The sequence below is a fragment of the Homalodisca vitripennis genome, chromosome 6, assembly GCF_021130785.1.
Source record: "Homalodisca vitripennis isolate AUS2020 chromosome 6, UT_GWSS_2.1, whole genome shotgun sequence".
NCBI classification, from domain to species: Eukaryota; Metazoa; Arthropoda; class Insecta; order Hemiptera; family Cicadellidae; genus Homalodisca; species Homalodisca vitripennis.
In genome coordinates, this window is record NC_060212.1 from 118,137,762 (window position 1) to 118,164,505 (window position 26,744).

The 26,744-nt window shown below is 34.7% G+C and overlaps 1 protein-coding gene across 7 annotated transcripts; it reads right to left on the bottom strand.

Annotated features, from left to right (window-relative positions):
* Nucleotides 1–26,402, bottom strand: LOC124364808. 7 transcript variants are annotated; one of them, XM_046820581.1, is made up of 5 exons: nt 26,054–26,402; nt 24,592–24,750; nt 16,387–16,767; nt 5,463–5,553; nt 1–1,529 (listed from the first exon to the last, which is right to left on the bottom strand). In XM_046820581.1, the coding sequence occupies exons 1-4, from the start codon at nt 26,178–26,180 to the stop codon at nt 5,522–5,524; spliced, it is 699 nt and encodes a 232-aa protein (XP_046676537.1). In that variant the 5' UTR covers nt 26,181–26,402; the 3' UTR covers nt 1–1,529; nt 5,463–5,521. The 7 variants fall into 7 exon arrangements, with proteins under 7 accessions (XP_046676537.1, XP_046676531.1, XP_046676532.1 ...); XM_046820575.1 differs by lacking the exon at nt 5,463–5,553 and having other exon boundaries at nt 26,054–26,394; XM_046820576.1 differs by lacking the exons at nt 5,463–5,553; nt 26,054–26,402 and adding an exon at nt 25,382–25,656.
* Between the last annotated feature and the right edge of the window lie 342 nt (nt 26,403–26,744).

Genomic DNA, 26,744 nt, shown 5'->3' on the forward strand with positions numbered 1-26,744 from the left:
TTTTTCTGACATTTTGGTTTTGTATTTGCCAGCACACATAAATTAGTTTTACCTTATCTTAGGTTTACATGACCAATGTTATAAGTATCATCTGCTTTTCTGATTAACTGTATTTCAGTATAACATCTGTTGACAGGATGGCTCTCCATTGCAAGGCCAAAAATATTTAAAGAATTTTTATTGTGTAAGCAATCTTTCATCACAATGTAAACCAGAAAACAGATGAAAATTAGTTTATCCATCAATTTGTCATTACAATATGTTGTGAACAGGGATAGAGATAGGATGAACTAAGCCCATTAAAAAAAAACCCCAACAATAATGTTGTTTAGGGATAATGTTTAAGACGTGCCATGGGCACATTATGTGATTTTGAGTTGCTGTAGACTATTGTGGAAAGATGCCTTATCATTAATAAATTTAATTTACTAGTGTAAATCATACGTTTCTATGCAGAAACAATAAATGTATCTCCAAATATTTATTTTGTGACTAGTAACAAATCTCCTAAAGGCTTGTCATGATGATTTTATCATTGTATAAGATCATAACAGAACTCCTTTCTTTACAATGGTTTTAAATCATACAACTTTTATTATATTTAGTTAGTTATTTAAGAGGTCATGTATGATACAGATAAAAATGTCAGAAAACATGATATTTACAAAAAAATATAATATAAATATTACACATGAATATTTAATTATCCTAACTAATACTAGTGAATCAAAGCCCATCTTCTACTATCATATCTGTAGAGTTATTATAATGCCTAGATTTACTCTTATGATTATGTCTTGACCTAGACTTCATTGAATTGTTAATAACATATTGTGAAAACATTGTATTTAATGATTTCAAGTGTCCAGCCTGTTCCTCTAACACAGATATTATTTTAGTAAAGCTTTGCTGTTGTGCAGCTAGTGCGGTTTCATGAAGATTTTTTATTTCCAAAAGGATTTGGTCGGTTTTCTCAGTCGAGGACGTTGGTACACTTGTTGGTGCAGGGGTCTTCGGTAGTTTAGGGTCATTTGAGAGACCCTTGGCCACACGAGGAGAGCTCGCAGTAGGATCAGTTGAGACAGTCTCGCCAACAAAACTCACTGATTTCTTCTGTTGAAATGTACCTTCATAATCGTGATCAGTTTGTAAGTTGCTTTCATTGACATCTTCTTCATAAGATTTTAACCCCATCAGTTCTTTTGACACTGTTTTAAATAAAAGATCGTAATACTTGGGTTTATTACAATCTTTCCTTAAATGTTTTTCACGTTCATATTGTAGTAAAGTTTTTTTCATTTTCTTCCATATTTGTGAAATATTATGACATTTTTCTTCTACTGTATCTCCTTTTACGAGGAATCCCTTCAGTTCGAGATCACTGCATAGATTTTTCCATATTTTCTTGGCATCCCCATGGAGCAACGTCTGGTATTTGTCTGTATCCAATAATTTAAGTAAAGTTTCTATAGCACTTGAGCTGGACTCTCTTTCTTTTATTATCTTAGGTTCTACAACTGAAGATCCTCCTGTTAACAAAAAGCCAATTAATATGCAATTTAATTTATGATATGTTTATAACTAACAAATTTATAATGATACTGGGTACTTTCTGATTAAAAGGAGACCACCGATAATAAACAGGATTTAGTAACTTATGGTGGGCAGTTACACAATAAATACTAACGATTGGGTTAGGTTAGAAACCTAAATCGCCTAACAACATTAGCCACACAGTTATGTGTAGAGTGCTTTGAATAGGTGGCCCCGTTTAATCAGAAAGTACCTGATGCTGACTGACTTGAGACAGTGTAAGTACGTAAAATAACAGGACAAAGTGTGAGATCATCAGGTTATATTAACATTTCTCTTTGGTATGTGAATAGGATAGTATTTTAATTCCATAAAAGTCATGAATAATGTAAGATATAATTTATATTGATTTTTTAGACATCCATTGTCCATTCCATAGATTGGTCAATCTATATTTTACATTCATATTTGCCTTGATACACTATGTTGAATTAATATAGTTACACATCATTTTATATACATATCCAATACAGTACATTTAACTCTTTTCCGCACACAAAACTTGAATCAACTTAGCTCGATTTACACTGCTTTTTGTATCACTAAAAGGACACTCTTGCTTTTTCCTACACCTTTCTGTAATAACGTGTTTGTTGTAAATGTTGGATAGTTGAGCAAAAAAACATGGCTGGATCAAGTTGTGCGCTTTGCAACAGAGTTATTGATCTTGAAATGTGTTGTGCTGGTGACGATTCTAATCAGTGATATTGTTCTAAGTGTACACAGTGATGTTAGCGGCAGTGAGTATGGTGTAGATGACCTCTGGTGTTCTGCCCAACAGCTCAGGTTTGGCACCACCGTATTCTGTGTGCGCCCGTTTAAATATTTGCATTGCTAGGGTTGGATAATAAACAATTCCAAAAACTGCGTGAGTCATTGGCAGATTATTAGGGTCGGTTAGCTAATTTATATTTATATCTAATCTTAGTTTCAGCCACATCAGTAGATTTGACCAGTTCTCTGATACCTTTATTGTGTTTTATCCCCAATATCCCACCAGGTCTGGTAGGTCCAAATTTTGACTTTGGAAAGATTGCATCAAAGCTAGACGACAAGTTACCCAAGGAAACCGCTTGAATCTTGATCTTCATGATAGAGAGACATGGCTGGTTACTTATAGAGAGAAGAGGAATAATTTAAAAAAGGCAATTTTTGAAGCTAAGAACAGGGCATGGAGAGAAGTGTGTGAGGAAGTAGATAGAGACATATGGGGCCTAGGGTATCGGATTGTAATGGGTAAAATTAGACCTGTGACGAGTAAACCTAGTGATGAAGAGCAGATAAAGATTGCCAAAGAGTTGTTCCCAATGGGAGATCCAGGAAATGACTTACAAATCGAAGAATATGGAGAACAGGAACGAAATGAATGCATACCATTTAGTGAAGAGGATCTCCAAACTGTTGTAAAAGGTATTAAGACAGGGAAAGCTCCTGGACCAGACATGATACCTCCAGACCTGGTTAAGATTATTGCACAACGCTACCCGAAGGAAGTACTCCAGGCAATCAATAGTCAACTTATGGCCGGGAAATTTCCAGATAGTCAAATAGTCAATAGTCAAAAATCTTTATTACAATTTCTTTAAGAAATGTACATTCGTCAAGAGATACAAGTTTATATACAAAGGAAATAGGTCCTTCAAGTTTCGGTCTTGCTTCAGTCATCTTGTTTCAAAATATTCCTTCATTGAATAAAATGGTCGCTCCATCAGCCAGTCTTGCAGATGGCGTTTCAGTTGTTGGCCGTTGAGGATTTTCAGATTTGTTGGAAGTGAGTTGAAAACTTTCCGTCCGATATATGATGGTTTTCTGCTGTATTGTGTGGTGCGGTGCGCTGGAAGATGATAGTCTGCTGCTCTCCGTGTGTTGTAGGAGGAGATAGTTGGAAAGTTGCGAGACTAGTCCTTATTAAGAAGAAACGAGGTTTAGATGGGAAAAAGAAGTACAGACCATTATGTATGTTAGATGTTTTTGGTAAGCTCTTTGAGCACCTTATAGCTAGACGATTGCTATCTGAAATAGGTGAAGATGGATTAGGAGATAACCAATATGGCTTCCGAAAAGGTAGAAGCACAATTGATGCTCTGCAGCAGGTTATCAATAGTGTTGATAATATCAAACGGAAGACGTACCAGTATCGTGACTTGTGCTTGTTGATTTTGCTAGACATAAAGAACGCTTTCAATAGCGCTTCATGGAAGGGAATCAAAGAAGAACTGATGAGGAGAAGATTACCAAGATATCTCCAAAGAATCATCGCAGACTATTTGTCAAACAGAAAGATCTTCGTAGGTGAAATTGATTGCTTGGAGGTAACCTGCGGCCACAAGGGTCTGTTCTTGGGCCACATCTGTGGAATATTTTCTATGATGGTGTCCTGAGGATTGGGCTTCCAGAGAAAGTAACAGTCGTAGGATATGCTGCAGTTAAGGGATGAGGAGCAGTTAGTAGGAAATGCAAACTATGCCCTTTTTATGATTTCAAGAGCAATAGCAAGTAAGGGACTTGTGCTGGCATTGGAAAAGACGGAAGCCGTGCTGATATATGCAGGAAGGAAAATCAGGAATGTTACAACTGAGATGGACGGTGAAAAGCTGCAAACTAAAGACAGGGTCAAATATCTGGGTGTTACTTTCGAGAGGAATTGTAGGATGACAGAGTACATAAAAGAAGTCTCAGAAAAAGCGCAAAAAATGGCTGGAGCACTATCAAGGATTATGCCAAATGATGGAGGAGCAAGGGCGAGCAAGCGCAAGGTGCTTAGTTCAGTAGTGAGTTCAGTACTACTGTACGCAGCACCTATATGGCAAAGAGCGCTTCAGTACAAGAAATACAAAGAAGAACTGAAAAGAGCTCAAAGGAGAATGGCTTTGCGCGTCTGCAGCGCCTATCGTACAGTTTCTACGGAAGCAGTTTTGGTTCTGGCGGGGACACTTCCAATAGATCTGCAGGCTAAGGCAAGAACCGAAACATACCGGGAAGGAAGTTGTAGGACAGAAGAATAAATGCAAATGGAATGGAGCCAGGACACAGGGAAAGCTGAATGGACCAAACGCCTAATTCCCGACCTTAGAGCATGGATCGATAGAGAACATGGAGAATGCAACTACTACCTCACGCAAGCTTTGAGCGGACACGGTTGCTTTAAGTCGTACCTAAAGAGGTTTCACTTGGCAGATGATGAGTTGTGTGATTACTGCAATGAGATTGACACACCGGAGCATACACTTTTTGCTTGCCAGAGATGGACTGCAGAAAAAAGGGAGGTAGAGGGAGTGATACATGGTGTGCTGACCGTGGATACATTAGTGCCTCTAATGTTAGACTCTAAAGAAAAATGGGAGGAGGTTAACAACTACATAAGAAAAATAATGCAAGGAAAAAGAGAAATATAGTATGATGAGATGCCCGGTTGATACAGAGGAGTAGAAGAAACAGTCCCTTCATTTTGAAGCAATACCAACAAGGTGATCCCAGAGTGAAGTGGAGAAAGGGGGTTTTTTAGTGAGTAAGAATCTCACACTACCACCTACTATGGGCTAGGTGGTGCCTATGTAAGGTTTTTCCCCCATCTCGAAAGAAAAAAAAAAGGCCCAAATTTTTCCTCATAACGTTATTCCTTGGAGCTCTTTTTTCCAATTCTTTTTAATTATACAGAAATTAGGTAGCAAATTAATTCTAATGATAAATGCTGTTTAAGTTTCTTTAAATATTAACGATCTTAACTTTAATGTATGCATTTATTTCTTTTGTGATATTTTTGTATTATTAAGCATCAAGTTATTTAATGTTGACTATTTATAATTATTATACTATCATTTGTCATTTAAATACTTAATTTGTTTTCCTCTTTAATATAAAATACTTACTTCTGTATTTTAGTTGTATAATTTGTGGAAATACATGTGATGTTGATTTAATTTGAAAGTCACTGCCACTTTTCTGTTTTTCCCCAAGTCTCTGCTTCGTAAAGAAGGATTAGTCTAATAGCAGTCTTAGTATAAATTTATAATTTAGTTTTATATCACACTAATTTTAATGTTAATATATTATTTTGTGCATGCACACTTCTGTTTGCTAGGTTACTTCAGTTCTGAATTTCCAGATGCTCATATTCATAGCATTCAACATTGTTCCTAGATATTAATTCATCAACCTGTTTAAAGTCATGATCCAAGATCTTAAAAGCTCTTTATTTCATTGTTCCTTCTTAACAATGTACTAGTTTAGTTTTATAATTAATTTGTAAACTTAATGATTGAGTTTCTTCTATAAAGATTCTTCTTGTATCTACCAATTCTTCTTAATTTTCCAAAACCAATAATACATTTTTGCTTAGCCAAAAAGCCATCCCTAAATTACACAACCCCCATGGAGAGGTGGGGAAGGTTTTTGGTAGTGTTGCACACCCTCACGGAGGATGTGTGGGATGATAAACACAGCGTTTTGTAACTATTAAACTTCAACAACTAATTGCTTTATTTCATTCACAAATTTTGCCTATTTCCTCCCAAAGATGTTATAGTATTACATTACCCGCTCCCATATAAAAGTAAATAACGAAGTTTAAATCCTCCATATAAATGCCTGGTTAAATGATGAAGCAGTTCGTTGTGTTTTAGTTGTAGCAGTGTCTGAAATTTGAGCCAAACGTTTATAGCGCTTGATAACTTTGTTAAACCTTTGTTTGTAGAAAATGTCTCCCTCACTCACTCACATAAAAGGCATTAATAAAAAAAGAGAAACAAGTTTCTACGACAACAGAGTTTTGAATTCAGATAACATATCTAAAACCATATGGTACATTGTTAATGAGAATGTTACAATAAAGCAAACTCCCAAAAGAAGAAATTTTAATCAATGGTACTGTTTCTAGGGATAAAATAATTTTTAATTACTTCAATGAACAGTCTACAAAGACTGCCGTAAAACTATTCTCAGAGTGATGTTAACAGAGCAACAGCATCCATATACTTCAGCCCACATAGCATTTACATCTCCGAGGTTTCTGTGACCAAGATCTGGAGAATGATAACGTGGCTGAGGGACGTCAGTTCTTCTGGACTGAATGACATTCAATCAATCAGTAGGCTTTATTCGTGAACATCAAGTACAGAATAAGGGTCAACAATCGATAAAACAAATAAAAAAATTAAATCTAAGTAATACATAAGGTTATGTCTCTCCTTGGGATGTTCTACAGCATGTCACAAATTCTTCCAGGCTGTAGATTGATTCTCTCAGCAACCAGGTCTTCAGTCTTCGTTTTAGAATTTCAGGATTGTCTTCTTTCAGCTTAGGTGGGAGTAGATTATAGAGTTTCGCTCCTCCATAGGATGGTTTTTTGGAAAATAGAGATGTCCTGTGTATTGCCAGGCTGAAGTCTTGAGCATGTCTTGTTTGCAGGCCATGAAGATCACCATTTCTAGTAAGTCCTTGTTTGGAGGCATGTACAATGACTTCAATTATATAAATAGCCACAACTGTCAATATTCTTAGCGTTTTAAATACCTCTCTTCAACTATCTTGATGTTGGAGGGAAGCCATGTTCTTACTGCTCGCTTTTGAATGAGTAGGATCCGCTGAAGGTTTTTTGAGGACGAGCTGCCCCATAGAATCACTCCATATCTAACATGAGACTCAAAGAGCGAGTGATAGACTGTCTTTGTAGTCAATTCTGTACTCACTGCCGTGGTTCTTCTTAGTACATACAAAGCGGTGTTGAGTTTTAAGTAAAGAGAATCAATGTGGCTGTCCCATGAAAGTTTGTCAAGAATCATTCCAAGGTGCTTCGTTTGTTCAACAGTTGCAATCTTGGGTGTTCCAGAGACTTTGTTCTTGTGCTTACTCAAAATCATCTGTGTTTTGAAACCTATAGCTATGAAACCATTGAAGTGCAGTGTCTTTGATTCCTAGCCTGTCAAGTTTTGTTAAAATTAAACTGTGGTCAAGGCAATCAAATGCTTTGCTAAAATCCAAAAATGTGCTATTAACCGTGTTTCCAGCTTCGATGCAGTCAATAATTTTTTCTACAAGTTCTGTAAGAGCTGTCAATGTTGATTTTTCTGGTAAAAAGCCATGCTATCCAGCAGGTAAAAGATTATTCAGTTGTAGGTGATGAAAAAGTTGTATTAATACAACTTTCTCAATAACTTTTGAGGCTGTAGGTAATAAGGAAATATTAACCTGAAGTTTTTCATTTCATGTTTCTTTCCTTGTTTGTGTAGTGGATATGTTTTGGAAATTTTGAGCTTGTCTGGGAAAATTCCTTGAGATAGAGATTTATTTACAACGTCTGTCAGAGGATGAGTTAATTCAGAAGCACAGAATTTGAAATAAGCACATTCAATGTTCTATATTATTTTTTTTCCTTTTATAGCCTATTTTCACACATCTATTCAATATCTCTTTTCCATCAGCTCTATATGTCAGCTAAACCATAGCCATTTTAAAATCAAACTCAATGGAAAAAGTTGAAAACTTTAGGCCTATCTCAATTCGGTCTGTATTTTCTAAAATTTTATATTTAATAACGTGTGAAAAGTTGGTTTCTTTTCTTCAGAGAAATAATTATTTGGCCCTCAGCACCACGGTTTTATCAATTCTAATTAAACTCAATCAGTGCTTAATTTCTAAAATTTTAGGTGTGGGAACTCTTAAAGCGGGAAGCTCAGACCGGTGGGTATGGAATACACCCCAGGAAGGAGGGGGGCCCTCACCCAGGAAAACTTTTGAAAATTATAACTGTAAACCTTTGTTTTTAGGCCACCCAGACATAATAATACATTCATTTTTATAAAATACCAAGTGATATTTTAATGCTGTTTATTTTCTTTAAGGTGCTTGATTAGGATGTAAGAAAATAAAAACATGAATTTAAATTATTGAGTTTACTCTCTACTCTACTCTACTCCATTAACACCTTGTTGCCTACTTTAAATTTCCCAGAAATATTTGGTTTGATTTCATTGACCATTTTGTTTGAATCAATGAAGCTCGCCAATATTAATTTTTTAATGAATGGTAAAATAAAAACAAATTGAGCCTTATTCACAGTTTTATTTATACACATTACAGTAGTAATAATAATACATATTAATATGTAAATGGATGTTTGTTAATATAACAGCTTTTTTACAAGTTTGCATATTTTACAAAAAAATTGCATACCTTATGGGTACAAAACAATATTAATACATTCAAAATAAACCAACTTCTTGGAAAGGAAAAGGAAGCGTTTAATTACACACAAAATAAATGACACACAGAGTGGAGTAACACGGTTTCATTTTTTTAAATTTAGTGTAGTTTTAAAAAGTTAGGTTGATTATTTTATTTGCTTATTAGTTATTATAACAAATATGTACGGATTTGTAGTATAATATTGTAAGGCAATGCCAAGACTGTTGGTAAACTTAGTTTTACTTGTTTGTTAATATTTTAAAGTGAAAACTACAAAAGAAACAAAACAACAATACACAAAACTAACTGTAAGTACAAAAAAGAACTCAGAAACTTGAGTTCAGAACACAACTATAAGTTAGGCATAGGCTAGTTATTTTAATGAAAACTTAATGTTCTGAAATTCTAAAAGATATTTAAAAAACAGATTTAGGAAAAAAGTTCCCACAATGCAATGCTGTCTTCATGGTAAGTTTTCTGCCCTCGTTGTTTTGACTTGGTGTCAAGTGCAGAATGGTGTCCCTTCGCCAGCCAGGTTTTGACGTGTCGCTCGGGATTGTATCTAGCCACAGGAGGTCCTAGGAGCCTGATCCGCAATAAATCGCAAACAGTGCTAATGTAGAGTGAAGATCTAAGAGGAGACATAATTAGATTCATTGCAGAAAACCCACGTTCACATTCAGCACTAGACACTGCAATACTATTTATGATGGAAATCAGTTTCTTAAACGACGGCGGTTGCTCTAGAATAGTAGGTTTCTCTCCACTTAACATAGGCTTCAGTCCCTGCTTGAAGTGTCTGAAGTCTCTAATTATATCCTGAGAGCTGCTAATCTTAAATCTATCGCAGATTCGCTGGATCTCACATTCTCCGTAGGTGATGGATAAGTCTTTTGGCCAATACATGGGGTGGATCACTTTGATGTAATTCATGATTTTGGTGTAGTGTTCAGCCGCATTTGAAGATGATGATAGCAACCTTGAAGTCAAGTTGTTAGCGAGGCTCCGATAGAACTGTTTTTCTGGAATACTGGGTATCTTGGATCTTACACAAAGTTTAACATCTTGAAACATCAAATCGTCAATAGCAATTTTAGCTTCCACTGAACGTCTACCCATGTTTTCAACTCGGTTTTCAAACACTTTGATTAACAGTGTTACATCACTGTGGGCTTGGATAAGGTTGAGGCTTGATTTTTGAAGCTGTAAGGACAAATCCGATATAACTCTTCTAGAGCATCGAACATCAATGCCAGGTTGTGTACAAAAGTTGTAGAAGATAATGTACTACAAAGCCCTTTGTAAGTTGAACGTTGCTTCGAGTCCCTTTGTTTGTCTTCAGATGCTTCAATGAAATGATTGTACAAAGCTTTAAAATCTGTCCAAACTGCTTTCACCGCCATTAAGCTGGAGGCTACCCAACGAGTATCTAAAACACGGCCGATTTTCAACATTTGCTCCTCTAGTCCTTTAGCAACTTCTGCCAACTCCCTGCTGTTTTTCGGTGAACAACTAAACATGTTTCTAATTTTATCCATGAATATCTTAAAATGATTGATTCCAGCTACTTCTTCTATGGAATCGTGCACGGCAAGCTCTAAACGATGGTTCAAACAATGCCAAATGAACAAGTTGGGGAACGTTTCAGTAAGCTGTATAGCAAGGCCAGATTTCTTGCCTAGTAGCACTGAAGCACCATCACAAGTTAGAGCAATCATATGGTCTTTCATGAATTCAAAGCTTAGACCTAATGCTTGTAACTGATTTAAAAGTTCTTGTAATATACCAGCTGATGTTGTGCTATTTAGCTCAAAAAGTGTTAAGAACACTGTCATAGGGTTTTGCATTCCCTTTAGAACAGTTCTGATATAAACCACCAAAGCATTTTTGTTTGAAACTGAAGTGGCTTCATCCAAAAGCAGGGAAAATTTAGAGTCTGACTTGATTAGGCCATTTATCAAGTCTGATTTCATTTCATCAGAAATATGATGAATTATATTGGAGCAAGCAACATTTGAATGTAGGATTCGCCCCATATCTAAGCCATTCATTATTTGAAGATCAATTTCAGTTTCAAACTCAAAAAATGGCCTATTTAGTTTAGCTTGCTTATAAGCCGTGCGGAAAATGCGCTCAGTTACAATCTGCTGCTCTTTATGCATAGAAGCAACAGCTTTTTTCATTGTATCTTTCTTAGCTTCAATGAGTATTTTTTCAGCTAAAGAATGAGCTCGAGACCCACGGAGTAAAAATATCTTTTTCCTAAGAGAGGATTGCTGGTCTTTTTTATTGTTTCCATAAGCGGTAACAGTTCCTAAAACCCACTCTTCGCTAATCTTTAGGCCCTTCGTTTTCTCTGCACCTAGAGTACTCACACTACGGCAAACGTTGCAACCTAGTTCTCTGTTCACAATTAACCATGGATTTTTAGCTTTAAATTCAACAATTTGTTCTTCAGACCAACAAACTGGCTGTTCACCCCTATTAACAAAATCATTATTTTCATTACTAACCTTAGCTTCGTCTGCATCAGATCCCAAACCCACCAACCTGGATACTATTTTGACCGACGAGGAAGTCGAAGGGGAATGGTAATCGCAATTATCCTCATTGATCCCGATTGCGTCTTCTTTTTTATCTTGATCAACAATTGAAGTTGTAGTCAATGCTTCCGAACTGCAGTTCTCATTATTCGCATAACCTTTTTGTTTCTTAGGGTTAGGTTTAAAGAAATCAACAATTTTTCTGGTAGTCATAGTCAATTAGGAAACTATTTAGCTGCACCAGCACTAATAAGCATAAACACGAACACAATCAACGACCTGCACCTCAAAAACGAACTTAAGCGTGATGGGATGCGATGCAACTTGTAACTTAAACGCGAAACACACCAAGGTCAAGTCAACTAGTCAACACACTTGTGATCACTGGGGCGGTGGCGCGGTGAAGGAATGGAGGGGGAAAGGAAGGGGGTGGGGTGGGTATTGCTTTGTTATTGAGAGGCGCAGCCGCGCATGCGCGAACTAGGATGACTCGCCCGTCACCTTCCTCCTGCCTGATTCCGTGCAAGACTCATCACAGCACAGCTCACAACTGCTTGTACGGGCGCTTACTATCTGCTTACGAGTCACTCGCAAACAAAGCATAGCATAATATTGATCCTACCTACAATTTTTTTTAACTAAAACTTGTACTCGTAGTTTTAAAAGCGTTCCCTTGCGTTCCGGCACTCTTGGGAGGTAAGGGAACGCCGTTCCCTTGCGTTCCCACTGAAATTAACCACTGGACTCAATTCATTAACTTTGTCCTAACTTCGTTTGACAACAAAATGGTTTACATCACAATAAGTTTTGACTTCAGCAAGACATTTTATAGCATCATACACTAAGTCTTGTCTGGCAAACTTGAGTGTTATAGTGTGTGTGGCCCTGCCCTGACTTGGTTCAAATTGTACTTATCTGGAGGAGGCAAGTTGTGCAACTCGCAAGTTATAAAAAAATGTATCAGTCAGTCACTAGAGAAATTATTAACAAAACTCAATGACATTGTTTTTCAACACATGATAGTGACCAAACTCATCTGTATCATGCAATGTGAGGTTATGTGCTCGGGTTAAAATTATCTCACTTTTAACTGGAATCACGTATAATATAATTCAATACTCTCATATGAAAATAAATTGGACACTTATTTGATTACTACTAAAATAGAATCAACCTCACATTTAGAACTTTATCATATGGCATCACCAGCCTTGGGCAGTACACTGTAACCTAATATTTGAAGTACTTTAAAATACAACAACAAGGGACACTTAATCAATCTAATACAATTTTAACTTCATCACATGGCTGTAATAACGTTACGCAAATTAAAATAAACACCCACAACCGAACTACATAAAGGTGTCTCTGCACTGCCGCTACACGTGATCATTTTATTGTGTTAAAGCAGTGTTGAGGTTGTGCTTTACTGAATTCTGTGTTGGGTGGAAAACTGAAGAGAGTAGTTTCTTTTGAAACAAATTATAATGTTTTAAATCGGATGGACAATGGTGAGTTAATTGAAAAGGCTGCTAAAGATTTAGGAATTGGGGTAAGAACTGTTGGACACTAAAGACACAAATGTCATAAAATTTAAAAATGAATAAACAAAAGTGTGAGTGCTGGAGGCAGCGGTTTGTGTCAAAAGACTGAAAAGGGTGACTATGAACTAATATCTGAAGCTCTGTGCTTGTAGTTTTCACAGCTGCGAGGGATGGACAGCCCTGTGAGTGGGCCAATACTTCAAGCCATGACACGAAGTTTCCGGGCGTTTAAAGATGGCAAAGAAACATTAACTTCAGGTGATTGGTGGTTTGATAGATGGAATATGAAATATGACATAAGACAACAAAAAATTAATAGAGAAATACTAACAGCTGCTGATTCAGAAGCACAGAATTTGAAATAAGCACATTCAATGTTCTATATTATTTTTTTTCCTTTTATAGCCTATTTTCACACATCTATTCAATATCTCTTTTCCATCAGCTCTATATGTCAGCTAAACCATAGCCATTTTAAAATCAAACTCAATGGAAAAAGTTCACAACATGAAATGAAATGTTGTGAAGCACAGGTTTAAGGCAGAATTGACATCATATAAAATTTTTAACTACGATAAAACCGGTTTTAACTTTTGAATGCTACCTTCAAAACTTTAGCTACTGGATTTGAAAAAGTAAAGAACGAGTTACAGTCTTGGCTACGTATTTGCAATGTGTCCGGTTCCTTAAAGTATGTGACAGATCAAATTATGATATTCAAATATTCGCGGTGAAGTGGCAAAGTGCAAACTGAAAAAAATGTGTTGTCGGAGTTATGCTTTATTTAATTAATAGTAGAAAAATAAATTAACCTTACATGGAAACAAATTCAAATAATGAAATTGGATCAAACACAAGTAAAATTTATTTTATTTAAAAGTACTAAATATAATGAGGCAAAAAAAGCTAGTTTGGGGGGGTTGAGACAAATTGAGTGTTGAAGGGATGTTTTCACAACATGTGCTTACCTCAGAAAGCACATGTTGTGAAAATTTAAATAAAAGTTTATAGATGAATAATTAGGGTAAATAGAAAAAGTTCAAATTGATAAATTATAGTGGACGTAATAGAGGTCCGTATTTATTAACTAATTTATTAATTAGATTAAATTAAAGCGTGAAGATGCTGATTTGAACGAGAGTGGAGAGGGGCATTGTCCTAGATACTACGCAGCAATCTGGTATTCTTTCCTCTTGCAAAAAATCTCAAGTGAAGCGAACATAGTAGAGATGCTCCTGACAGTGATAAAGACAAATTGTTTGTTATAGTAAAATTTACTACAGTGCAATGGGATATAGTGTTTATTAAATAAATGTATATAAAAACAAAGCAAAATCAGTGAAATTAATTTATAAATGGTGTGCAAATAAATCTATATAACAAAGTGAGTTTCTTTACTTAATATCTATCCCATCTGCCGAGGAAATTAGTAAGTGTTAATATAAGTTATAGCCAGGAAACATTAACAGACTCGCAAAATTTAAAACCTTTTAAATAAATGAGTCAATTTGGACAATTCTGTGATGAATTGAAAAATTTCAGTGTAAAGACAAAAGACATACATTAACCCGTTGATTAGTGAATTTCTTTTAGTGCGCATGGCTCAAAAAGTGAGTTTTTAACCTTTTTAATTTTTTGGATTTTTGAGTATTTTATTTTGGTTATTCAAATAAAAATTTTTTTTTTATTCATCACTATAAATAAAATAAATCACTATCCAATTCTTAGTCTTCACTACCCGAATCCAAAAAGAACTTGCGTATTTCATCAACATTTAGATGGCTACGGCCAGCCATTGGCAACAAAACTAATTAGGTTTGTAATAAATAAGACTAATCACATGAGAAAAACAAAAACATAACCTCTAATATGGGTTTCAATGTCATGGCAAGAGGTAAACTACTGGTTCCCGCGAAGCCACTTGCAGGGCTTTGTTACAGAACGAAACAAAACTGAACGCTCCTACGATCTAGCGGATACTCCGAGAACTATTTGGGCCAGTGATGTTCCATAGTACTTACCACAGCTGCTAGATGTCTAGAAAACAATATCCTTACGAGTCGCAAGTATTGCGGTGAAACTAACCAGTAAAACTGTTCAAACCGCAACAGTTGCGTCGTTACTAACCTATACCTTGGCGCGCTGCGCTATTAATCAACAGGTTAAAATGCCATTTTGATACAATTAAAATTGTTAGTAAATCAGTGACAATCCAGAAAGTACTGTGAAATCAATCACCTTTATCCTCAAAATTCAATACAGTGAGTTTTTTATTTACACAAGGATTTAGTCTACTTGGACCAGAGATTACAATAATTTAGATCATGAACAAAGACACCAACCCTAATACCTTTGACCTACGGTGTGACTTCGACCCACAGTATAGTAACCGGCCCACGACACATCCTGTAACCAACGTGAGACACTACACTTTTAACTGAACCGGAGCATATGCCACAACCAATTCAAAATCTGAGCAGCATCACATGGGACAACTATACAACATAAAAACAGAAACAGCTCAACTAAGGCCTCTGTTTTTGGTTGGATCTGGAGACTGGGCAGACCATGTGATATTACCAAAACATGAAATGACATGCCTGGAAACAGTGTGTCTACACACTTTTCATAGGGATAATTACTTTTAAATTATAGTGCACTATAAATAAAATACCAAGCGATGATATTTCATGATCATTCAGAGTTTCATAAAGCACACAGAATATGTCTGAATGATCATAAATATTATGATAAGAAAATTATTAGTTCCATCTGTTATCAGTTTCAATTGACTGAGGTGGATAGCCACAGTGAGGCCAGAAGAAGATAATTGTGTAAGCAATTTTTCGACACAGTGTGAACCAGAAAACATTGATGTTAGTTATAACACCGGTATTTGAGTTTAAGAGTTAAAAATTATTTTGTTTATCATTTATTTTTCCAACTGAAAATAAATTCAATTTAGGCGAGAACAAAATTTAAAAATCATTCTACAAATGTATGCTGATCATATTCATAATCTTCTTCAGCGCTTAACAATATTAAAATCGTTTAACCTAACAGCGGGGTCTTATTGCAGATTAATCAAACAGTAACAAGAACAAAAACTGCTGAGGTGAAAAATATGTGATGAGTTACCAATGACAATACAATGGTCATTAGAGGAATACAGCGAGTCCTGAAATACAATTTAACTTTGCATTAGGATTTAAAATAATTATTTCGACTTTAGTTAACACTTATGTAAAACTTCTTTTAATTGACAGTCTAGTTTCAAGTACTATAGCATCTCAGGTCTATTTTCCACCACAAAAAAGTTTGGTAAAAACCATTACATACTTGCAACTCAGTATGACTATAAATTAAAAAGATAACAACATTTTCTGTGCATAATTCGGTATACATTACTAATTTAATCTGTTTATTTTTTTAATACATGTGAAACAAAAAAATCGCCCTTATCCAAAATCATAGAAGAAAGTAAAATATGAAAGGTATCACAATAATTTACAAAATATACTTACTAGGTGGTTCTTCCTTTCTGTAACAATTCCTTTTCGAAATAACAGAATGTACACCATCAAAAAAGGATGGTTTTTTTCGTCTTTTATCCTCTCCAAAAATACATGGGTTTTTGAGATACTTCCAATATGTCCGCTCCATGTTTCTCCACTTCTGGAAAGTTCTTAGACCTGCGTCTCTTCTATTATTAGCTATTTTATAACCTCTGCTCTCTATATCAATTGCAATTTTTTCCCAAATCTTTTGTTTGATTGTATGTTTATCATTCATTAACAACTGATTTTCTTCACTACCATAGAGTTCGATGAGTGCTTTTGTCGCTTCTTGACAGTCTTTAGATCTCTGGCCCAACCACACAAAGTTGCATCTGTTGTTGCTTTTACCTGAAAACAGTTAAGACATATTAAAATAGACCTACATATTGCTTTAAATATACCTAATGTTATAGGTATAATCAAATGGTTAAGAGTTCACGAATGACAATTAAAACATTGAAAGGTTTAATCTTACCATATCTAGGGAACAAGAAAAACAGTAGAAAATAAATTTCTGGTAAATACATAAAGTCTTGAAATTGTCAATAGAATAAATTCTTTAAATATAATGTTTGAAATAGGAGTGGTGATCGTTAAATTCAATGGTTACCAGTTTATTTACTCTAAAAAACCCTAATTGTAAATACTGAACAACTATAAGATAAAAATTAAATCCAAAAGTAAAACAGGTCTAAGGCTCATACACAAGCACTCTAGACTTCATTCCAATTGGAACAAAACTCACAAGATGTCAGATAGAATTATAAGCTAACCATGAAAGATAAAATGGGGAATTTTCCAACAGAAACATGTTTGAATTGGTATTGATTTTACACCTCTCTCCGTCACATTTTGCCAGCAGACTATAACTTAAGAACTTTTGTCAGTACGGCTTATACAGAAATATCTATGTAGGTATCCCCGGAGCATATAACTGACAAGAACTGTGCTGGAAACTCATATATGGATAAGAAGGAAAGACAAGTAAAAAGCTACAATTTTTAAGTTAGTGCCAGATCTTTCTAAATCGTTTTTCTTTTACACCAGCAATTCACATTAGTGTGCTGCCTCAAAACCTCCTAAGGTGTGCCACAAAGCCTCCTAAGGTATGATGTGAAATTCCACAAAGTCCTATTTACAAGTAATTACCAAAAGTTCTTTTACTTAACAGCTGAATTTATCTTCCAACTCGAGTATACTGCCCTGTGAAAAGGTGTCTTAAAAAGTTTCCTAAGGATGGTAACACTATGAAATACAGTTAATTACAGGAATTAATTAAGTGTGTTGTAACTAACTTGTGATTTTTGTACATGTGTCTCAAGGTAAAAAAAAATGACTTTTTGGAGATTTAAAATTTGTAAAATGGGTGAAAAATGTATAGAATAATTAGTAATTAATTCAAACAGAGACTACACATTTTATTTTCTACAAAGGAATAATCTAAAATGTGAATAGTTTATTTACCAGCCTGTAGTCACTTTTCTTTTTTGTACACTGGAAATCAGTTAGTTAGTTATTGGTAAATGATAATTGTAAAAAAACAGCTGTATAATGGTCTTTATACAATTTTTGTTGCAAAGTTTGAAATTGATAATGTGAAAGGTTTCAGTTTTTCTACAATTGCATGCACGTACGGTAAAAGCAGACATTTAATTGACTACAAACTGTGATTATTTTCTGTTATCCACTTCTGTTGCAGCCTTGACTATTTCTTATCTCTCTGCTATCAATCACCGATATAAACAACTTTTGTCTTTGTGATGCAATTCACTATTTCAACATGTGTCTGGTATAACATGAATGACAGCTACACCTACTCTTATTACATATTTCCAATATAAATTTATAATTATTTTGAGAGTGAATTACCTGTGCTTGTTTTTTTTATAGAATATAACATCTATAAGTAATTTCCACAATTCTGGGGGAAATGGAAGCTAAATATTTGGAACACTAATGCCACTATTTAAACAAACCAAGACTTTTGAAATCTGTACTAAATATAATTTAATGCCACAGGTTACACCCTGCTCCTCGTTTGACTAGCACGGTCTGTGAAGCCTTTGGTACATAATGCATTTGATACGAAAGGTCACTGTAGCAGATTATGATGACACTGTTAATATAAGACACTGTGCCACAGGTTACACCCTGCTCCTCGTTTGACTAGCACGGTCTGTGAAGCCTTTGGTACATAATGCATTTGATACGAAAGGTCACTGTAGCAGATTGTGATGACACTGGTAATATAAACACTTGGGATTTTGAATGTTTTTCTACAATTGGATGCACGTACAGTAAAAGCAGACATTTAATTGACTACTGTGATTATTTTCTGTTATCCACTTCTGTTGCAGCCTTGACTATTGCAGCCTGTTAATAATATATTATTACAAAATAAAGTTTAGTTTCTTGTAGCAATACAGCTTACAGAAGTCTTAATTAATTCTTAATAGATTAATAAGGTGATTTTAATAAGTGGCCTACACTCATTATTAGGTTGAATTTATCTGAAGGAATAATTCGATATTACAATTTATTTAACTTAGCATATGATTTTAACTTATTAGTTATAGTGATTTTAATGTAAACAATAAGCAGCAAGAAGTAACTAATATTTTGAGACTGAAAATGGTGATGAACATGAGGAATATAAATATGAGAAATTTCTACAAGTGACGAGATTTGTTTAAGTGGCTTCAACATGTGGGTTTGGCTTCTGGTAACCCATGGGGAGAATTCTTTCCTCATTTCACAAAAGCGGTTACTCATTGATATCAAGCTGGGAAAGTTATAAATATTGTAAGGTTTCTACGATGTCTAAGTGTAGGCCATAGTTGGTTTTGTTGTTTTGTAATGTTAGTATTAAATTTATGTTTTTAAGATTGTAATGTATGAGATTCTTCTTGCTACAGTAATTTATTATAACTTTTATTGTGTACGATTTTTACATATCGAAGTTGGATAATACATTGAATTGTTCGATAAAACAACCGAATAACAAGGGTAGGCCTCTTAATAAAATCTTGCAGATTTATTGCTTAAATTTAAAAAAATGTATGGATTGATAAAAATTAAAAGTTAAATTGAAGTTCTTGAAAATTTTTGTTAAAAGTGATATTTTTACTTAGATTTATACAATCTAGAATTTTGTTCATTCTTAATGTTTTCTGGCAAAACATTAAAGACATACTCTAGAATAAAAAGGGAAGATTTTCATATAGGTCCCGATCTATGATGATGTGGCCTAAAATGTCCATTAAATCTAGTATTATGTGAATGCACATCTCTGCCTGTTGTGAGCATACATTTATAATTGAAAACAGAATCTAAGATGTCTTTTTTTGTAAATCAAACTTTTTAATTCACTTGCTGCACATTTACCCCATTCCTCTATACCACATGATAGGTATGGGAAAATCATTCCTCAATATGCTGTTAATACAATTTTTTGAGGACATATCTTTGATAGATGTCTGATAACAATATATCAGAGACTGTGATGTCGTCAACTGATTCCATACCGCTAGCCTGGTGGTGAAGGGGCGGATTTCCAAGAAAACCGTGCTAGGGTATGTGTGGCTAGCGGCAGAAGTGGAGCGTTCACTTCACGAGTCACGCTGTCACCAAGGTAACTCTCGTGACCAGTATGACTGACAAAAATATTATAGGGGGGAGGGGGAGGGAAAATGTTATAAGCGACCAAACGCATTGATAAACAAACTGTATTTTAGTGGTGGGCATTGATTGAGTCTTGGACCATAACTGTGAGTTCAACACCAGACTTTACTTCAATACTGAGCTATTATTAGAAAAAGAAAGAACAAGGTACGTTTGTCTATGCTCTTAGCACTAGTGCCTACAAATTCATCCACCATCAATCCGTGTAACTCAGTAATAAAGTACAGGTCTGTGAATGTAAAGTAACATTGATCAATCTGCACACTTTTATTTTTGTGTTCACATGTAATTGAGCCACATTTGTAAATATCTCTATGCTCTTTATTTTTGTTTTAATGAATGTTTAAACTTGTTATTGATTTAAAATACCTTACTTATTTCACTTTATTGATAATTATTTCATTTTTTTTGTTAGTAATTTAAAACGTATAAGTTGTTAATCTGCTAACTCAACTTTAAATTATTTATTTTATTAGGTTTTTATATAGATGTTATATAAACTATCATTTACATTATTTATTTATATACAGGGTATCCAGCAACCATTCGAACAAACTTTGCCACATTGCTCAGCAGGCCAAAACTAACAAATAATGCAATATAACAGGTGCCCTATTTCACTTCGTTTAGTGTCTGTCTGTCTGTATGTGTTTTTTGGGGAAAAAATTACTACTCAAAAACCACTTAAGATACAGAATTCAAACTTAACAGTTATGTTAACCTAGTGTTGGTCCTTTTCAGTGAAAAAAATCAAACAAATATCTCATTGCATTTCAAAATGGCGGCCGTTCAAAATTTTCAAATTGTATTAGCTTTGAAACGGCTACTTTGACAACAAATTCACCAGGATAACCTTTTTTAGCATATTTTATCACCAATTCAACAATTTTTGTTTCCGCGTTCGCGCTATTGCTCATAATTTGGATGTATGCAAAATTTCTGTGTGGAAAGTGTTAAATGAAGAACGTTTGTGCCCTTACAGACATCAGAAAGTACAACCCTTAGAACCTGCAGATTTTCCTCTCAGGGTAGACTGCTCTCGTTGGTTCCTTCACAAATTAGTTGATGAACCCGATTTTTTAAGGTATGTTCTCTTTACTGACCAAGCATCATTTACTCGAGATGGCATATTTAATAGCCGAAACAGCCATTTATGGGCTGAAGAGAACACTCATGAAATTGTGCAACGTAAGTCTCAGCACAAATTTTCTGTCAATATCTGGGCTGGAATAGTAGACGGATATTTAATTGGGCCACACATTATACCAAACAGACTGAACGGACCTACTTATGAAGTTTTTTTGAGGGAAATCTTACCTGAGCTGTTGGAACATGTTCCTATTGAAACTAGACAAAGAATGTGGTTCCAACACGATGGAGCACCGGCCCACTTTTCCCTGATTGCTAGACAACATTTGAATGAAGTGTATGGAGATCGTTGGATTGGACGTGGAGGTCCCGTCCCTTGGCCTCCACGGTCACCTGACCTCACACCCATTGATTTTTACTTGTGAGGACACATGAAGCAATTAGTGTATACCACTCCCATACAGAATGAAATGGATCTAGTAGCTAGAGTTGTTGAGGCTGCTGCAGTTATTCAAGACAGTAATCCTTTTGAAGGGGTGAGAGAATCGTGCTTACGACGCTTCAGAATCTGCAACGAGTTACAAGGACGCCACTTTGAGCAACGATTAAGAAAGTTTTACAGTAATGTAATCATTGATTTATTAATAAAAAATATTATGTTCAATAAAATTTTTCAAACACATTGAATTAATTACGCTGTTTCACACAATTGCCATGCAAGAAAACCCTATACCCAACCATAACGTAGCCCTATTAACATTTTTTTAAGATTTAAAAACCAGGATTCACAATTGGTTAAGAACTTTTTTTTAAATTTACCTTAAAACAAATTTAAAAAATAAATATTAAATTTCAGGTTATAATATTGTTCACTATTTTAATAAAGAACCTTAAAAAGTTTATTCGTAAAAATCCACTACATTGTTGTATGTACTTGCAATGCATGGATTTAACCTGTTTTTACGTTTGGTGCTGTAACTCAGTTATTTGTTATTCAATCTTTTTTAAACAAAAATTGTTGAATTGGTAATAAAATCCGCTAAAAAAAGTTATCCTGGTGAATTTGTTGTCAAAGTAGCCGTTTCAAAGCTAATACAATTTGAAAATTTTGAACGGCCGCCATTTTGAAATGCAATGAGATATTTGTTTTATTTTTTTCACTGAAAAGGACCAACACTAGGTTAACATAAATGTTAAGTTTGAATTCTGTATCTTAAGTGGTTTTTGAGTAGTAATTTTTTTTCCCAAAAAACATACATACAGACAGACGCTAAACGAAGCGAAATAGGGCACCTGTTATATTGCATTATTTGTTAGTTTTGGCCTGCTGAACAATGTGGCAAAGTTTGTTCAAATGGTTGCTGGACACCCTGTATAAATCTACATACAGCAGCATGTGTAACTCAGTATACAAATTCTAACCTACTTCTAGAAGGGACATGAAATTTGGCACTCAGGTGGCTTTTGCCAAGTAACCATCGAGAAAAGTCTGAAAATCAGGTATTAAAAAAAATCTTTTATTCCAACAAAATTTGAAATGGTGAAACTTTGATTTCACCAGTGCATGACATTTTCTTAAGCACAACACCAGAATCAAATCAGGAAATTTTCTTTTTCTACAAAAGAACTCCTAATTTTTGGTTGTCTCAGATTCAAAACTTAGGTTGAATCCAGAAAAGTAGACACTATAGACTACTCTTTACTCCCTGGTAAACCCCATCTCTGAATACAACTTATTACCTATCCTCTTGGCCCTGCATTAGGCCAACACCCCACTTAAGAGGGCTAGGGATTGTAAACCACGTATTGCTGAGCAGGCTTTGCATGAGTTACATGCTAAATTAAATTCTCTAAATGTCCTGCGGAGAGATAAACAGACAGGCAATCATATAAGATAAATATGTTAAATCCCCGACATACAAAAGAGATATTGTGTCAGCCTACTCTGTCACAGGCTTCAATGATGCTCAGCCAAATTCGTTGGACATGCATGCACTATCATGGAACTCATTCTTATCTATGTAGAAATTAAGTTTCATGAAAAAGCTAATGTTTACAGATTAATGTCTCTCGAGATATCTTACCACGTGATTCATTCACATTTGTTCATTACTTTAGGTTTCATGCACCAACATCAAACTCAGTGTTGCCTATATAGAAATAAGTTTCATGCAAAATTTCAAGTCTATAGGTCAATTTGTTACTGAAACATAATGCTGACAGACAAAAGAAACCCAATTTTTCCAGACCAAGTGATAAGCTGAGTGAGCAAAGTGGAGATCACAAAAAATCTAAAACCACATATTCTATATGAAAATAACAAATCCCAAGAAAGATATTACCTAATTACTGGTGATTTGGATGTTTAGCCAGAAACTGCGGAGCCACAAAAAAAAAGAAAAAAAAAATAGGAAAGAACCTCTGTAATCTAAGTGAACATAAACATACTGGTTCCCATCTTATGATAATTAGGATGCTGCCATCTCCGCAGTTATGCGATTCATCCCCATCTACGATGGTAACCGTTTTATCAAGGATATGCGTCAACAGTGTCCTCTGTTCCTGTAACTCTATCTTCTACTTCTCACTTTTCCCCTGCGCAGGCAGTACTATCTCTTCAGATCATTTTCTATATCTTCTGATCAGTACGTCTCAGCTCTCCCCATCGCCTCAAATTCCCACAAATCCAGAAATTCAGTGATATCTACTCTGACAACTTTGACAGCACTAGAACTAGAATTAGAACTGTAAACTCAAATTAGAACTAGAACAGCTTAAAGAATTGCATAAGCGTGTTTTAAATCACTTAATCGATGCTGATTGTCGTTTGCTGGAGTTTACTAATGAAGTGTCGGTAATGAACATATATTTAGTTCACATTCGAAAAAACAGATTACCATAGCTGACTGCTCTGTGCAGTACGATCTGCTGTTCGACAGAGTAGGCAAGTAATATATTGCAACCTGGAAATTTCAACAAGTATGAAAGTTCTTGAAGCAGAAATTTACGTGTCAAGCAAAAATGAAAAATATGGTAACTGCACTCAGAGTAGTGAAGAGTCACGACACGTCTGGACTTGTCCAGCAGCTGGAGAATGCTGGCACTAATCTTAGTGGCGTCTGCTGACCTGGAATGCAGCTGTTATGTTTTAACAACTGGAACTCCTCATCACAAGCCGGCTGTCCGCAGCTTCCATAAAGGTCATCGCTACGCTACCTCACCAACAAGACCAGTATGATAAAATCCCGTTAACAAAAATTGCTTGTAAATTACTATATTGAAAAAGAACTTAGCAAATTACATTGCTACTTGTAACTTAAGTAGATTACCATCTGGTTCTCAAAGTGTTAAGAAGTTTCTTGAATTTCTTATATAAAAATGTATGCGGTGTGGTGTATGTACCTGAGTTGTCGATGACAATTTCTTCCACGTTATAATCCACAGTAAATTTATCTTCTTTAATAACTTCAACTTTAACATCCACAGGTTGTTCTTCTAATGGTATACCATACAGTTTTCTTATAACTTCACAGTCTGGCACGGGCAATATACTTTCTTCATCTGAAAAAAAAAATTGTAGTTATTAGTACTAGTACAATTTCTCCACTTCTTTAGAATAAACAAAGCAATATAAACCACAAAGTAATATCAGTTACATTTTTTTACTTTATTAAACTAGCTGTTACTTGGAGTTTCGCACACAATTTCCTGCTGAATAATAGGGGTGTTATAGGAATATTCTTTTTAAACATAACATAGGCTATCAAGCACGTCTGAGATGTGGTACTAATTGAAAAATTGTCTTTTCTCCTGATCCACTTTAGAATAATTGGATTTATAGAATAATTTATTATTTTGAAGTGTATATCATTCTCTATATTTTTGAAGCATTTAGTGTAAGAAGTATAATTATTGTAAAATTTTGAAAATTATCTTACACATAGGGTAGACTCAATAAGCAGCCTACACTCCTTATTCAATTGCTATTATCAATCAAAAATTAAAATAATTTCTGTTTCATTATGATTAATGTTTTTATAATATGATACTTCCACAGTTCTCTGAAAACAATAAGCTTAATGTGTTACAAATGTAGGTTTATAGTATAAATTTATTTTTTACACAATTTTTAAACTTTAACTTATAGGTACAAAACAATCATGAATGGTCTGCCAACTGTGGAAAAACTTACCACCATTTCCAGGGTTGAAATGCATTAGATTATGTATTATTTTATTTATGTTTAGGCCTATATTTGAACTTGAAGATTTCAGTGAATTACCTCAGTTTCAAGATCATCATGTAGGCCTACATTTAAATGGTTAAAATTAATTCAAATGATGGTTCAGGCTCATACCATTCTCCTTATTTAAATAGTGGACAGGTGGTCTGAAATAACTTTTATAGGTAGTGTTTAAATTAAAGTGAACCAACTATACATAAATAGGCCTACATAACATACATAGGCTATATAAACTGCATAGTCCGGTTTTTTGTATTTTACAAATTCAAAAAAAAAATTGCTACGATTGCATGATTTTCATGTAAATTTAAAAAACTATTTGTTGTTGATATTGTCAGCTCTCATATTTCCACCTTGTTTTAAAGGTTAATGTACATGTATAAAACTGAAGATCAGGGAAGCCATTACTGTAAACTACTTAGTTTTAATAAAAACACAAAACCAAAGTTTGGAACTAAGGAGGTATGGCAACACATTAGGACCTACTGTACAATAACTAAAATTTTAACAAAACCTTCAAGCTGGTAAACAATACTTTCATAATAAGCCAATTATGTGAACTAAAATTAAAATATATGGTTCCTATTTTTTATGGTTTAAATTATATAATTTAACTCTTACTTTTCTCTTGGCAAACTAGTAGTTTTCCATCCTCGTTACAAATTGGTTCACCATCATCATCTACCATTAAAAAGTAACCTTGTTCTCTTAAATTTGCAGCAAACGTCTCAACATCCTGAATTTCCATTTTAAAATGTTCCTATTTTCCTCGCTCTAAATCAAAATATTAGTATACTCGTTTTAAAAATATGCAACCATCAATTTGACCATGACCATATTCGAAAACGCAATACTATGACACTGTGGCAATATTACGAACTCGGTCGATGACGTTGGTGGGTACACAGAGAAACCCGAGCAAAACGTCACGTAAACCACAGACTGAAACCTGACCTGAGTAGTGGTGTCGACTTTGATTTGACTGTCAGTGTATCGGTTTGTGAACGGGAACGTTGGAAATGAACGAAGAGATGGTGGGGATGACGAAGTGTATAACCGAAATGAATTGTTCCGCATAATCGAGTACTAGAGTTATTTTTAAACGTCACGATGTAATATGGTAAAGATTTGTTTTAAAATTTTGACCGGTTTCTCAACAGATTTCATGGAGGGAGCGCTATTAATTTAGCTACCGGCCACGGCCACCATTTATTTTTGTAACAATGTTTATTCTGGATCAATGTTATTACGTTAAACAAAGAACAACACTAACACGTATGAATTACTTAACACGTTCACGACGACGTGACCC